Source organism: Microcaecilia unicolor, chromosome 14, assembly GCF_901765095.1.
Source record: "Microcaecilia unicolor chromosome 14, aMicUni1.1, whole genome shotgun sequence".
In the NCBI taxonomy this organism is placed as follows: Eukaryota; Metazoa; Chordata; class Amphibia; order Gymnophiona; family Siphonopidae; genus Microcaecilia; species Microcaecilia unicolor.
This window is the reverse complement of record NC_044044.1, coordinates 9,590,012-9,603,495: the sequence shown is the minus strand read 5'-3', so window position 1 is coordinate 9,603,495 and position 13,484 is coordinate 9,590,012. Positions and strand designations below refer to the sequence as shown.

At 43.9% G+C, this 13,484-nt stretch overlaps 1 protein-coding gene and 1 long non-coding RNA gene across 2 annotated transcripts in view; one reads left to right on the top strand and one right to left on the bottom strand.

The window, feature by feature from the left end:
• CAMTA2 (calmodulin binding transcription activator 2) overlaps window positions 1–13,484 on the top strand; it is a 177,413-nt gene that overhangs the window by 68,878 nt on the left and 95,051 nt on the right. The window contains 1 exon segment of the mRNA XM_030187287.1: window positions 11,115–11,255. Coding sequence (XP_030043147.1) covers window positions 11,115–11,255 — 141 coding nt within the window.
• On the bottom strand, window positions 3,636–12,661 carry LOC115457723. The gene is made up of 3 exons (XR_003939994.1): window positions 12,577–12,661; window positions 5,176–5,179; window positions 3,636–3,647 (listed from the first exon to the last, which is right to left on the bottom strand). It is a non-coding gene; the product is annotated as an uncharacterized LOC115457723 (long non-coding RNA).

The following is a 13,484-nucleotide window of genomic DNA, read 5'->3' as shown; positions in this document are numbered from 1 at the left end:
TCCATCACAACAGAGTAGTCCTCCGCACGCACCCTAAGTTCCTGCCAAAGGTGAAGTCGGAGTTCCATCTGAACCAGTCAGTTGTCTTACCAACTTTCTTTCCCCGCCCTCATACCCACCCTGGCGAAAGCAGTTTGCACACCTTGGACTGCAAGAGAGAATTGGCCTTTTATGTGGAACGGACAAAGCCCTTTAGACAGTCCGCCCAGTTGTTTGTTTCTTTTGATCCCAACAGGAGGGGAGTCGCCATCGGAAAACGCACAATCTCCAATTGGCTATCAGATTGCATTTCCTTCACTTATGCCCAAGCTGGGCTGTCTTTAGAGGGCCATGTCATGTCTCATAATGTTAGAACCATGGCTACGTCAGTGGCTCACTTAAAGTCAGCCTCCATTGAAGAGATTTGCAAGGCTACAACGTGGTCATCAGTCCACACATTCACATCTCACATTCAGCAGGATACCCAACGCGACAGTCGGTTTGGGCAGTCAGTGCTGCAGAATCTGTTCAGGGTTTAGAATCCAACTCCAACCCCACCTAGACCCATTTTTGTTCTGTTCCAGGCGGCACTCTCAGTTGTTTATGGTTTCAGGTCAATCTCTGTTATGTCCTCGCTGTTGCGAGGCCCAATTGACCAATGTTCATTGTTTTGAGTGAGCCTGGTTGCTAGGGATACCCGACATGTGAGTACAAGCAGCCTGCTTGGAGAAAGCGAAGATACATACCTGTAGCAGATATTCTCCGGAGACAGCAGGCTGATTGTTCTCACAAACCCGCCCACCTCCCCTTCGGAGTTGTTATTGTTTCTTTTTATGCTTTTGATTTAACTGAGGAACGCATTGACGCGACGGGCGGGAAATTGGTCCACGCACGCGCGCCAGAAGACTCTGGCAGGACTTTTTTTACATTTTGCTTGCAAAATGCCGGTTCCCGGGCTGACACAGACGTCGACCCACATGTGAGAACAATCAGCCTGCTGTCCTTGGAGAATACCTGCTACAGGTATGTATCTTCGCTGTTTTTGGTGGCAACCTCTTTAGCTCACAGTGAGCTGATCCACCTTACACAAAGTTTCACCATAACAAAGTAATTCTCCATATACATCCTGTTCCTTCCTAAGATAGTGTCCAACTTCTATCATAGTCTATCGTCCTGCCAAGCCTCATGTCCATCCTGGTGCAAGTGCACTGCACACTTTGGACTGCAAGAAAGCCTTGGCCTATCTGGAGTGGACTAAAGCCCACAGACAGTCCACTCAACTTTTTGTTTCTTTTGATCCAAACAGGATGGTGGCAGCCATTGGTAAATATTCCTTATCCACTTAGGTAGCAGACTGCATCTCTTTCGTTTATGCCTAGGGTGAGCTGAGTCTGGAGGGTCTTGTCACATCTCATATTGTCAGAGCCAGAGATTTGCAAAGCTGCGACATGATCTCCAGTCCACACATTCGCATCTCACTGCTGTCTTGAGCAGAATATCCAGTGGTATATTTGGTTTTGTTAAACAGTTCTGCACAGTTTGTTTGGAGTCCAGAATCCAACTGCACTCTCCTAGGCCTGTTCTTTTCTGTTCCAGGCTGTTGTGTTCTTAGTAATATTGTTTTGGTTGGCTTTGTTGTTGCAAGTCCTTATTGTCCATACTTTGTTGTTTTTGGTGAGCCTGGTAGCTAGGGATTCCCACATGTGAGAAACTGTTCTGGTTATCCTCGGAGAAAGGGAATTTACCTGCGTCAGGTGTTCTCTGAGGATAGCAGGAAAAATTTTTTCACATACTCTCCCACCTCCTTAGGAGTTGTATTCTTTATGCTTTTTTAGCCAACTGCTGGTCTCGCGTGACTTGGATAGGTGAGAAGGCACTCACGCATGTGTGGTGTAGGTTTGCCAAAGGCTTCTAGAAGATGTAGAATGCTGGGCTGCCGGGCTTCTTCGGGGATATCACTCACATGTGAGAATACTTGTCTTGCCGTTCTCAGAGAACACCTACTACAGGTGAGTAACTTTGCTATCCTGCTAGTCCGGTCCAGACTTAATGGGATGTACTGAAGCTTTTATCCCTCGGGGTAAGAAGACCTTTTCCCCTCCTCACAAGACCATCTTGCCAAAGGCATTATCGCCTTTGGCTTGAACATCAATCCTGTAATCCTTGACAAACAAATTCAGCGACAGTCATGTTGTTACCCTGCAGATGTCCTTGAGGCTAATCCTCTAAGTCTTGCCCAGGAAGTTACTTGAGCTTTAGTTGAATTAACCCGCAACCCTAGTGGAACCTCCCTCCAGCTGAGGATATTGACTGCTGATCCACTAGGAAAATAAAAACTTAGAGGCCACCTCACCTACCTTTTGCCCTTTGTGCAGAACAATCATATTCTCAATTTAAAAGTATTAAAAACCCACCTTTTTATTGAAGCCTTTTAACATATTTCTGGAGTTGGCTTGGTGGACTAATCAGCTCTTCTCTTTTATTTTTCTTCTATTTGTTATTTTTCTTCCATTGATTATTTTCTCTTTTCTTGAATTTGTTGGAGTTTCTTTTCGATTTTCTAATTATGATTTGTTTTGAAGGGCGGTATATTAAATCGCCAATAAACTAAACTTTTATGTGGCTAGTGAAACAAAATGAAGTCTGTCAGACTTCTGAAAAGTATTAGTCGCCTTCAGGTAACACAGGAGCCCTCTACGAATATCTAACATGAAGAGTCTGGGCCGAACCTGACTTTGCCTTACCAGTGAATGCTGGAAGCAAGACTGCTTGACTGACATTAAAGGGAGTAACCACTTTAGGGAAGAAGAAATGCACTATATGAGTGGACACAGAATCTGCCAAGGACAGATACGAGTCCCTTCAAGAATTCACCTGCAATTCAAAGAACCTTCTGGTGGGGCATATGTCAACTAGTAAAATGATCTTTAGAGATAGGTCTTTGAAAAGCACAGGCTCTAATGGTTCAAAGTTCCGATTAGTCAGGGCCTAAAGAGCAAGTTAAGTTCCCCTCCCTCCACCACAGTGGTAGCTGAATATAATTCATTGACTTTAAAAACCACTAATCGGGGCAAGATGGCATCTTGAGCAGAAGCAAGTACCTGAGCTCCTGAACTGTCGTGGTTTGTCGGCGGAAGCGGTCTTTTCTTCTCCGTTTACATGGGGAAAAGAAAGGGGAAATCCAGGGGGCAGGCCTCCTTAACCCCTGGAGGGAACCCCGTACTTCACCAGACTACACTGACGATGTTTGCTACTCAGGCACTGGGAACTCCAACGCCCACTGCGAACGGACATTCCCTCTCTCTTTCAGAGAGGGAAGCCCGCAGCATAGAGGAGATCTCTTTGAGCTCTCCCTTGAGCACGACACCTCCCAGACCGGGTAGCAGCTTTTTACAAGCAGAAGAGCAGATCAAAGAACAACCTGGAGCGGTGATTGCTTCTTTGTCTGGAGGAGGCCCCCCTGCTACTTCTACCCCACAGTTACTATCTTGTGAAGGACGGGAGATACGGTCTCCTTCCCTGGGGCCTGCTACGGTGATCTGGAAGAGAAGAGAAAAACCGAGCGTGGTGACATTGGACACCCTATGGGATCTGATTCAAGAGCTGACCGGCTCTCTCCTCCAGGTAACTCAAACTTTTACAGAAGAAATGAGTGGTTTGAAAAAGACCTATATATCTTTGTCTAAGACTGTTCAAAAACAGGAGGAAAAAATTCTAAAGCTAGAAGGCGAAATAAAATCCTTACAAACTTTTGCTGGGGCAGCCACGAAAGAAAGGGAGATTGTTAACAGGAAATTAGAGTATCTGGATAACAATGCCAGAAAATTAAACCTAAGACTGCTTAATTTTCCGAAATCTCCGATTATATCGGCTCTCGATATGTTAAAGAAATACTTTAATGAAATTCTGGCTATTCCAAAAGAAGCATATCCTCCAATCACCCGGGCTCAATATATTACAGGAAAGGAACTTCAACACAACAGCAACAGGGATTGAATCTAACTGAATTTCTTGAAAGTTCCCTTGACGTAATTACTGAGCGCACCACTCTTTTGGTATCATTTGTGTTTGAATCTGATAGATATAACATCTTTCGTTTATACTTTAAACATATGAAGGCATTGTTCCTTGGTTCCAGAATACAAATGTTTCCAGACTTAAACAGAGAGACTTTGAAACGAAGGCGTGAGTTTTTGGGTTTAAAGCAGAGGACTCTTACTCTGAAAGGAACATTCCTATTGAAATTTCCCTGCAGATGCTTTTTTTCTCTTAACTCTGTTAACTATATCTTTACCGATCCAAAGAAAATGCAAAGTTTTATTGCCTTTAAGGAGGAAGAGAATCATTCTAATCAGAACAATCCTGTAGGCTAATGCTGTTAAATTCAGTTGTGGGCTTAGTAGTTCTCCTGCTCCTATGTTTATAGTATTTCTTATTTTGAATTTTTGCATTGTGTTTTGCCTCACTTAAATAGTGGACTAAATAAATGAAAGTATTTACCTAGAGGAGGTTACACCTCCTAGATTTATATCTCTTTTTCAGTTTTTTTTGTAAAATTCAGTTACTGCTTTTGCAGTCATGTTATGTGATTGTAAAATTAAAAAATTATAAATAAAGAATTAAAAACAAAAAAAAAACCAGTCCCGTATCTGTTTGAGCTGCAAGGGAAAGACCATTATTACTGTCCTGGGAAAATAAAATAGCCACTACCTGGATCTTAAGGGGAATCAAGGACCAAGCCCTGATCCATACCCCACTACAAGGGTGCAAGAATTGCTGCTCCTCACACCAGTGCTCAAAGACCTGCCAAACATGGACATATGCCAAGGAAGTAGACAACCTTGTGTCTCCACAGCAGTATTGCAATGATGGAAGCTGACTAACCTCTACATTTCAGGCATCACCTCTCAAGGGCTAAGCTGTCAGAAGGAATCCCGATCTACCATTAGTACTGAACCCTGTCAGAATCTGGACCCCCCTGGCAACAAATTATGTACCATGGCACTGGGGCTAGTTTGGAAGCACCAGGAGGGATGTGGAGGGTATGGATCCCCACCAAGCTTAGCTCTTTGCTGCAAATAAAAAAGTGCAGGCAGTTTTTGATCTATTGTCTTCTTATTGTTTTCTTATTGAACATGAAAAGGGAGACCCCAACAATCCTTCAGAAGCTGAAAGGCTGGGGTTCTCAATCCTCACCCTCCTGCATCTAGACTGTGTGCTCAGATAGACCACTTGTATATTGGCTATTTCAGTAATATGAGCCACAGAGATTGCTTCTAGATAATGTTCTGCCCAGCTTCAAATCCAGCCAACTTCCAGCACCACTGCTGCATTTTCAGTCCTATCCTGCTTGTTGAATTTTCTAAAGAAGGGGTTTCTCAACCCAGTCCTCAGGACACATGCAGCCAGTTAAGTTTTCAGGCTAGCCACGAAGAATATTCATGCAATAAAGAGATAGGGCATGCACATTTATCTCATGGACAGTGGCGTAGCTAGGGTTGTTGACACCCGGGGCTGGTAATTTTTTAACCCCCCCCCCCCCCCCCCCCCCCGAAATCCAGTACTAGGCATGCCGAGAATACAAAACACTCAGGACCTATAGAGCAATTCTACCATACCATAAGCAGTAATTTGTACGAGTCACACAAGGAAAAGGAAAGCATCTTAAACACTACAGTGAGCACTAGAACATCAATTCACCTATTGTAAAACGAAAACAGACAGATTAGTACAGATCGTCGATCCTGCACAGTCAATGCCAACCGAAAGCCATGTCTTTTTCACAAACAGAGATACACCCTAATCCACTATAGAATAAGTAATCATAAACTTTCTATTTAGACAAAAATTAAACTGAACCCCCAAGATGCCAGACTCTGCATACAATGCAACACCACAGAAACAGAAAATGTCCCCTAGTACTGTGCAAAATATAAAGACAGCAGATGTAAATTTGAAAAAACTAACAAATACCAATCACCACTTTACAAATTAACAAATAGAAATAAAACAAATAATATTATTTTATTGGACTAATACATTTAGCTTTCAGAGGTCAAAACCTCCTTCCTCAGGTCAATTCAGTATAGTATTTATTTTTTATTTATTTATTTTTGTTACATTTGTACCCCGCGCTTTCCCACTCATGGCAGGCTCAATGTGGCAGGCAACGGAGGGTTAAGTGACTTGCCCAGAGTCACAAGGAGCTGCCTGTGCCGGGAATTGAACTCAGTTCCTCAGTTCCCCAGGACCAAAGTCCACCACCCTAACCACTAGGCCACTCCTCCGTACTGTTACAGTGTCCTATCCTGACCTGAGGAAGGGGGTTTTGTTCTCCGAAAGTAAAATGTATTAAAATTAGTCCAATAAAAAGATTACCTTATTTACATGTTCTATTATAAACATTTATTAACACAGCTACATTACTACTTTATCCTAAAGCAAAAAAATAAAAATATATATTTACAGTTCGTTGTCTCTGGTTTCTGCTTTCCTCATCTTTTCACTGTCTTCCTTCTATCCAGCATCTGTCTTCGCTCTCTCTCTCTGCCATCCAGTGTCTGCCCTCTCTCTCTGCCCCTTCCATCCACTGTCTGCCCTCTCTCCCTTCCATCCATTTCTGCCCCTTCCATGCACCATCTGCCCCAGTCTGCCATCTCTCTCCCCCTTCCATCAACATCTGCCCTTTCTCTCTGCCCCTTCAATCCGTCTGCCCTCCCTCTCCCATCCGTCCAGGGTCTGCCCTCCCTCACGTGCCCCCCTTCCATCCAGGATCTGTCCCCTGTCTCTCTGTCCCCTCTTTTCAGCCCCCAGTTCCAGTCCCCTTCATCCACCACATGCCTTGCATCCCTTCCTTTCAGCCCCAGACCCATTCTCCCACCTGCCCCAGGCATGGACCCATTTTCCCTCCTGCCCCCATGTCAGACCCCAGTTCCAGTTTCAGACCCCTTCTCCCATCTGAGCACCCCCACCCTCCCCCACCCTCCCCAATCCTCTTCTCCCCTCTCTGAGCACCCATCTGAGCTCCCCCACCCTCCCTAATCCCCTTTAAGCACCCCTCTGAGCTCCCCCACCCCTCCCCAATCCCCTTCTCCCCTCTCTGAGCTCCCCACCCTCCCTAATCCCCTTTAAGCACCTCTCTGAGCTCCCCCACCCTTCCCCAATCCCCTTCTCCCCTCTCTGAGCTCCCCCACCCCCCCTAACCCCCTTTAAGCACCCCTCTGAGCGCCCCTCCCCAATCCCCTTCTCCCCTCTGAGTCCCCCCCCCCCCGAGATCCGTTCTCCTGCTGCTCCTACCCTGTCCTGCCTTTAACACTTTTTTTTTCGAAGCGCGGGAGAGTGGCAGGCAGCGCGCCTCGCGTCTGCCCTGCTAGTAAAGAAGATCTCGCTGATGTCGTCGCCCTTCCCACATTGAGTCCCGCCCCCCTATGAGGCAACTTCCTATTACCGCGAGGGCGGGCGGGACTCAGGGAAGGACGACGACGTCAGCGAGATCTTCTTTACTAGCAGAGCAGACGCGAGGCGCACTGCATGCCATTCTCCGGCGCTTCGAAAAAAAAATGTTAAAGGCGGAGCAGCGGGAGCGGAGCACCCCCCCACCCGATGACACCCGGGGCGGACCGCCCCCACCGCCCCGCCCTTGCTACGCCACTACTCATGGATATCCTGAAAACCTCATAAAGCACACAGGCAATCAATCTGCAAGATCCAAAATAGCAGAAAAGAAAAGCAGACCCATGTGGTAAAATAAAACAAAACTTATTCAACGCAGATACATAAAATCAGAATATAGCTTTCCTCTAACCGCCCAACATGGCCATGTTTCATCCTTTCAAGAGCCTTATTCTTTGTGCTGCACTACACTACACTAACCAGACAGGGAAAACATTGAACTGTTCCAACTTCCTGCTGGTTTCATTTTAAGCCCCTGACACAGCCCCTGAGAGGCCATGCTGGGCGGTTAGAGGAAAGTTATATGCTGATTTTATGTATCTGCTTTTAATAAATTTTGTTTTATTTTACCACGTTCTGCTTGTATTTTCTGCTATCCTGAAAACCTGACTGGCTGGATGTGTCCCTAGGACTGAGTTGAGAATTCCTGATCTAAAGTAATGTAAAGTATACATAAAAACAAAAAAATACAATATAAAATCCATGGTTCTTGTCTCTCTCTTGTTTGTCTCAAAAGGAAAAGACTACAGTGATAAGTAAAGTTTCAGTGGAATCTAACTTCCCAGCACTTACCTTGCAAAATATGCCTTCTTCTTGCCTGTAAGCCATGCTTCAGTGGTGGACTGTAGAAGCCAGCCTTCCCAAGGGTCTCCCCTTTATGCCTCAGTAGCATCATGTAATCCCCACAGATGCTTCAGTCCTTGGATGGGTCGTCCACATAAGCATTTGGTGTACGGAAGCCATTTGGAAATGGTCAAAGAGGATCCTACACGTCGATCATGTGGAGCTGGAGCAGTGTTTTGCCTTCTTCATTTGTGCACACACTTTGCAGTTAGTCAGTGCTTATACAAACAGACATTCAAGTTGCAATGTTTTATGTCAACAAGCGGGAAGAGACAGGATGCCTTTTAACTATGTCGAGAGGCAACACAAATACCTCTTTGTGATACTAGTTCAGATATCAATTTAAGCAATCTGTGTTCTGGACAGCAAAACCACTTACTAGACACTCAGCAGCGTCCATAAGATTCATGAGTGGTCAGTGGGTCTACAGGTTCTGCAATCCATCTTCCAGCACTGGGGAACTGCTCAAATAGATTTGTTTGCAAACAGAGAAAATGCCAAGCTACTACTTTGTTGCTCAAGAAACACATCTCCACATTGCACTGTACAGGATACACTGGCCATAGACTTCTGAGGATATGACAGGTAGTGAATTGCAGGGTTGTTGTGCATTTGCTACTAGACATTGATACAGTGCTGTGGCAGTCCTTATGGGTATGATGAGCTGGGTGTAAAAGGGATTAATTTAGTTCTCAGAGATGCAATGGACTGTGTGTTATGGAATTATTGCAATTGGGGACATGACTGATTTATATATGGCTTATTTTCATCCTCGGGGGCACAACTAATGGTGTGTTGTAGGAGTTAGTGTGACCCTCATGATGGAAATAATGCCCACTGGGATACACATAGTAACATAGTAGATGACGACAGAAAAAGACCTGCACGGTCCATCCAGTCTGCCCAACAAGATAACGCATATGTGCTACTTTTTGTGTATACCTTACCTTGATTTGTATCTGTCTTTTTCAGGGCACAGACCATATAAGTCTGCCCAGCACCAGCCCCGCCTCCCAACCACCAGCCCCGCCTCCCAACCACCAGCCCCTTGATTTGTATCGGTCTTTTTCAGGGCACAGACAGTATAAGTCTGCCCAGCACTAACCCCGCCTCCCAACCACCAGCCCCGCCTCTGCCATCCAATCTCCGCTAAGCTCGTAAGGGTTTAGGGCCCCTGTTTACTAAGTTGCGCTGTAGGTGCACTAACTTTAGCGTGCGCTGAAAATTAGATCGCTAACGATAGAGACACTCATGTTCCTATGGGTGTCTCTAGCATTAGCTAAAATGTTTGCGCACCTACAGCGTGGCTTAGTAAACAGAGTCTGATATGAGTGGTATCTGATGACTGCTGTGTGACCTAGAGGTAAGACTTCATTCGTCTTATAGGAAGTAATCTTAAAAGTGAGTTAAGTACCTTTATGGACTTCGCACATTGGCATCTTATTATAAGATTATGCCCAAAATGTACATGTTCATTTTAAGCTGATTTTTAGATAGACACCTATATCCCAATAGGCTTCCAGATCCAGGCCCAGTTATGCACAAATGCTGACACACAAATTTGCATCAGCTCCAAAAATGGTGTTCATTTGTGTTAGTATTTCTCTGTGCATGTGCATGCGCATGCGTATACATTGTGCACTCTACCCAGACTACACCCTAGAAACACCTCTGCACAGATGCCACATACTTTTTACGCATGTATCTTATAGCTCAATTTTGTAAAATCCCTTTTCAGCTAGATATGTAGCTGCCCGGCAGTGTTATCTCCAGATATTCAGTGCTGTTCACTGGCATTGAACGTCTGGCTTTATGCAGCTGGCTTTATCTTCTGTGGTTAAGTGCAATATTCAGCACCTAATTGCCTAAGCAGCACTATATAAAGGTAGGGCTATGTTTTATGCAGCCTGATGTGGCCACTTAACTTAGGGGCCCTTTTACTAAGCCGCGTAGGCGCCTATGTGCGCCCAACGCATGTAAATTCTGAGTTACCACCCGGCTAACGTGTGCCCCATGCAGTAATTTCATTTTTGATGCGCATCTGCTATGCACGCCAGAAAATATATTTTATTTTCTGGTGCACGGTGAAGATCAGGCGGTAAGTCTAACTTGACACGAGTAGGCGATTAATGCGAGAGACCGTACAGCTAAGTTAATGGCTGGCGGTAAGGGCTCAGACCCAAAATGGACACGTGCCAGTTTTTATTTTGCTGCACGCCCATTTTTTTCAAAAATTTTAAAATGGCGTTTTTTAGAGGCGTACTGAAAAATGGATCTGCGCGCACCCAATACACGCATGCTACTGCAGGCCATTCTTCAGCGCACCTTAGTAAAAGGACCCCCTTAGGCAGTTAAGTGCTGACTTCACTCCCCCCCTCCCCCTCGACTGGCCACAAAATAGCCAGCTTCCAGTTTAGCAACATTAACCGGTTAAGTGCCACCGAATTCCAGTGGATAGCCCCGCACAAGTGATTTAAACAGCAAGAAGCCTCTCTTGGCCACTGAAATTGCTTTGAATATCAACCAGATAATGTCTGCTTCTTTGATTTATGTGTAGATATGCCCAGGGACAGGAAATGGTGGGGTGTGAACAGCATTTGTATTTAAAAAAAATGCTGATTCTACTGGCTCATACACCAAGAGGTTCTGCCTACCTCAGAGCAGGTGTAACTCCATGCAGGAGCTTTACACAGGCACATAGCTGCATATGTTACCCATTATTAAATAGGTGAAACATACATGCCTTCACAGACTAGATGCTCTGTTCTCAAATCACCCTCATTCATTGCAGTTATGGCATTGCTTAAAGAAGGCACCACTCTTTTTCTTCACTTCTATAGTTCATGGGATCAAATGGACATGCAGCAATGGGAATGGAACGACTGAATTTTCCATTGAGCAGCTGGTGCATCAGATCCTGGAAAACCACCAGGCAAAGCCGCAGCTGCGTACTCATGCCTGCTTATGTAACAGCACCCGAGGTTAGTACATGACCCCCCCCCCCCCCCCCCTTTGCCTGTGTAACAGCCCTTCAGTTACGGATGGACCACTACATGCTTGTTTGAACAGTCCTAGAGGTACATACAGAGTTCTGAATCTCCATCCTGATACGGGAGGTTTGGCCTGGCAGCTTCCTTACACCTTTTTCAGTTTCCAGTGCAGTCAGAATTGGCTTGTATTGGACTGCGCAACCACAAGACTGACAACTATCCCAAGGTTTTTCCATTTTTGCCTTTGTTGCCTCTTCTGTCTAGCCCATCTGCCGCTGCAGGCAAGGATTGTGGCTACATAAGAAATAAGACAGGATGTGCTGAGGAAGATCAAGGTACATTGAACCCAGCATCTTGCTTTCTGCATTTTCCAGGCTGGGTCACAAATACATGGTAGTTCCAAAAAAGTAGATCAGTGTCGTATAGCTCACTTCCAGGGGTATGTGATAGGTTTCCCAAGTTTATCTTAATAAAATTTGTATGGACTTTTCTCTAGTAGTTTTTCCAAAGCTTTTTTGAGCTATACAAGACCCCTTGACTGTGTCCTCAAGCAATTCCACATTTTAGTTGTATGCTATATTTGTTTTCTATCTGCTGGTTGTTAGTTTTTTTCTGTTATTTTTTCTTGACATAACAAATTCAACTTCAGGCTATGTACAGTATATTCTCTAGTGTTTTCCAGAATTTGAACTTGCAGTACATTTTTGTTTGCTCTTTACAGTAACCACAACTCAGTTTCTCACATGCTTTCCCTTATTATAAGACAAGTACTCCCCCTCTCCTCCCCAGGGTCTTTTATGTACTGTCTCCCATATTCAAGCTAATGCCATATTTTATTTATATTACTAATGAGAGTACAACCTATTTCTGCAAATGTGCTTTATCTTGCACCTCTATCCACGAAGCAAACAATTTCCAGATGTTTTGGACTTGCTCTGCTAAGGATGTTGTGGCTGTTTTGATCCAAATGGTGAGCCCTTCGTTCATAGTAGAATATTATGATGGATGAATTTTCACCTAATAAAGCATACATAAAATTAAAAACAAAACCTATATCTTCAATTATAACTCAAACAGACAAAAAATTAGCTTACACATCAGGAAATGCTTGTATAATCCCGCTCTCCAATTATCCACAGTGATTTCTAGGTTACTGGAGCCACACTCCCAGTAGTCGCACAGTTCCCAGAAAGCACTCACAGACTCAACACACAAACCACCAGGATTCTTTATCAGTTCAGACAAACAAGGTGAACAAACAATTTTGTTTATTCTCATTAAAATTGAACACTGAACAAAAATGTGAAGAAACAGTGTGTTTTAAGTATATAAAATGTATTGGATAATCTCCTGCATTATGTTTGAAGTGTATTTCACCTATTTGGCCAGCAGATGGTGCATGTTTAAGCTGTATATGCTGTTACAGAGGACTGACTTCGTCTTACTTTATTTGGCACACAGATAATAGGAAGTGTCTGTACTGATGTAACCAGTTTTTATTTGAAAATTGACTGTTTTTGGCTCTGATTGGCCTGGAGTTTTGAAAATTACCCAATAATGTTGACTGTTGCTTCAGTCTTAGCCTGGAAGAAGAGGGAGACAGATCTCTTTGCTAAGGCTCTGTGAACAATTATATCGCCTGATCTTCCCAGGTACTGTTTAGACAGTATATAGATGTTTAGTTAGTTTTCTAATTGATCCATTTTTTAGTTTCTTCACATATGTCAAGTTTAATTTGATTATCGGCTAGAAATGGTAGTCCTGGATCCAGATGTTTTAAAATTCTTCAGTACCCAGATCCCAAAAAGGTGGTTTATAAGAGATTTGTTGTTGGTTTATTTGCATATTTTACGGCCGGTAATTGGAATGATCTACCTATAGAAATTTGAATGCAATCTAACTGTGCAGCATTTTGAAAGTTGTTGAAATATTTTTTATTTAGAAAATTTGAGTTTGAATTAATTAGCTTTTATCGGTTGTTTTTAATGATCTGTACTTGTTCCTGGAATTGGCCCAGCTTATTCTTTTATAAGCCACACTGAACTTTAATGGTATGTGTGGGATACAAATGTAATGTATTGAAATTGTCTTAGCTAATAATTTCCTTAGCTTTAGTTGGACTGCACCTTCCCAATACTCACCTTCGGAAGGCCAGGGCTTATGGGATGCTTTGTTCTTTCCTTTTACAATTTAAAAAAAAATTTGAGAAGGAAGCAAATT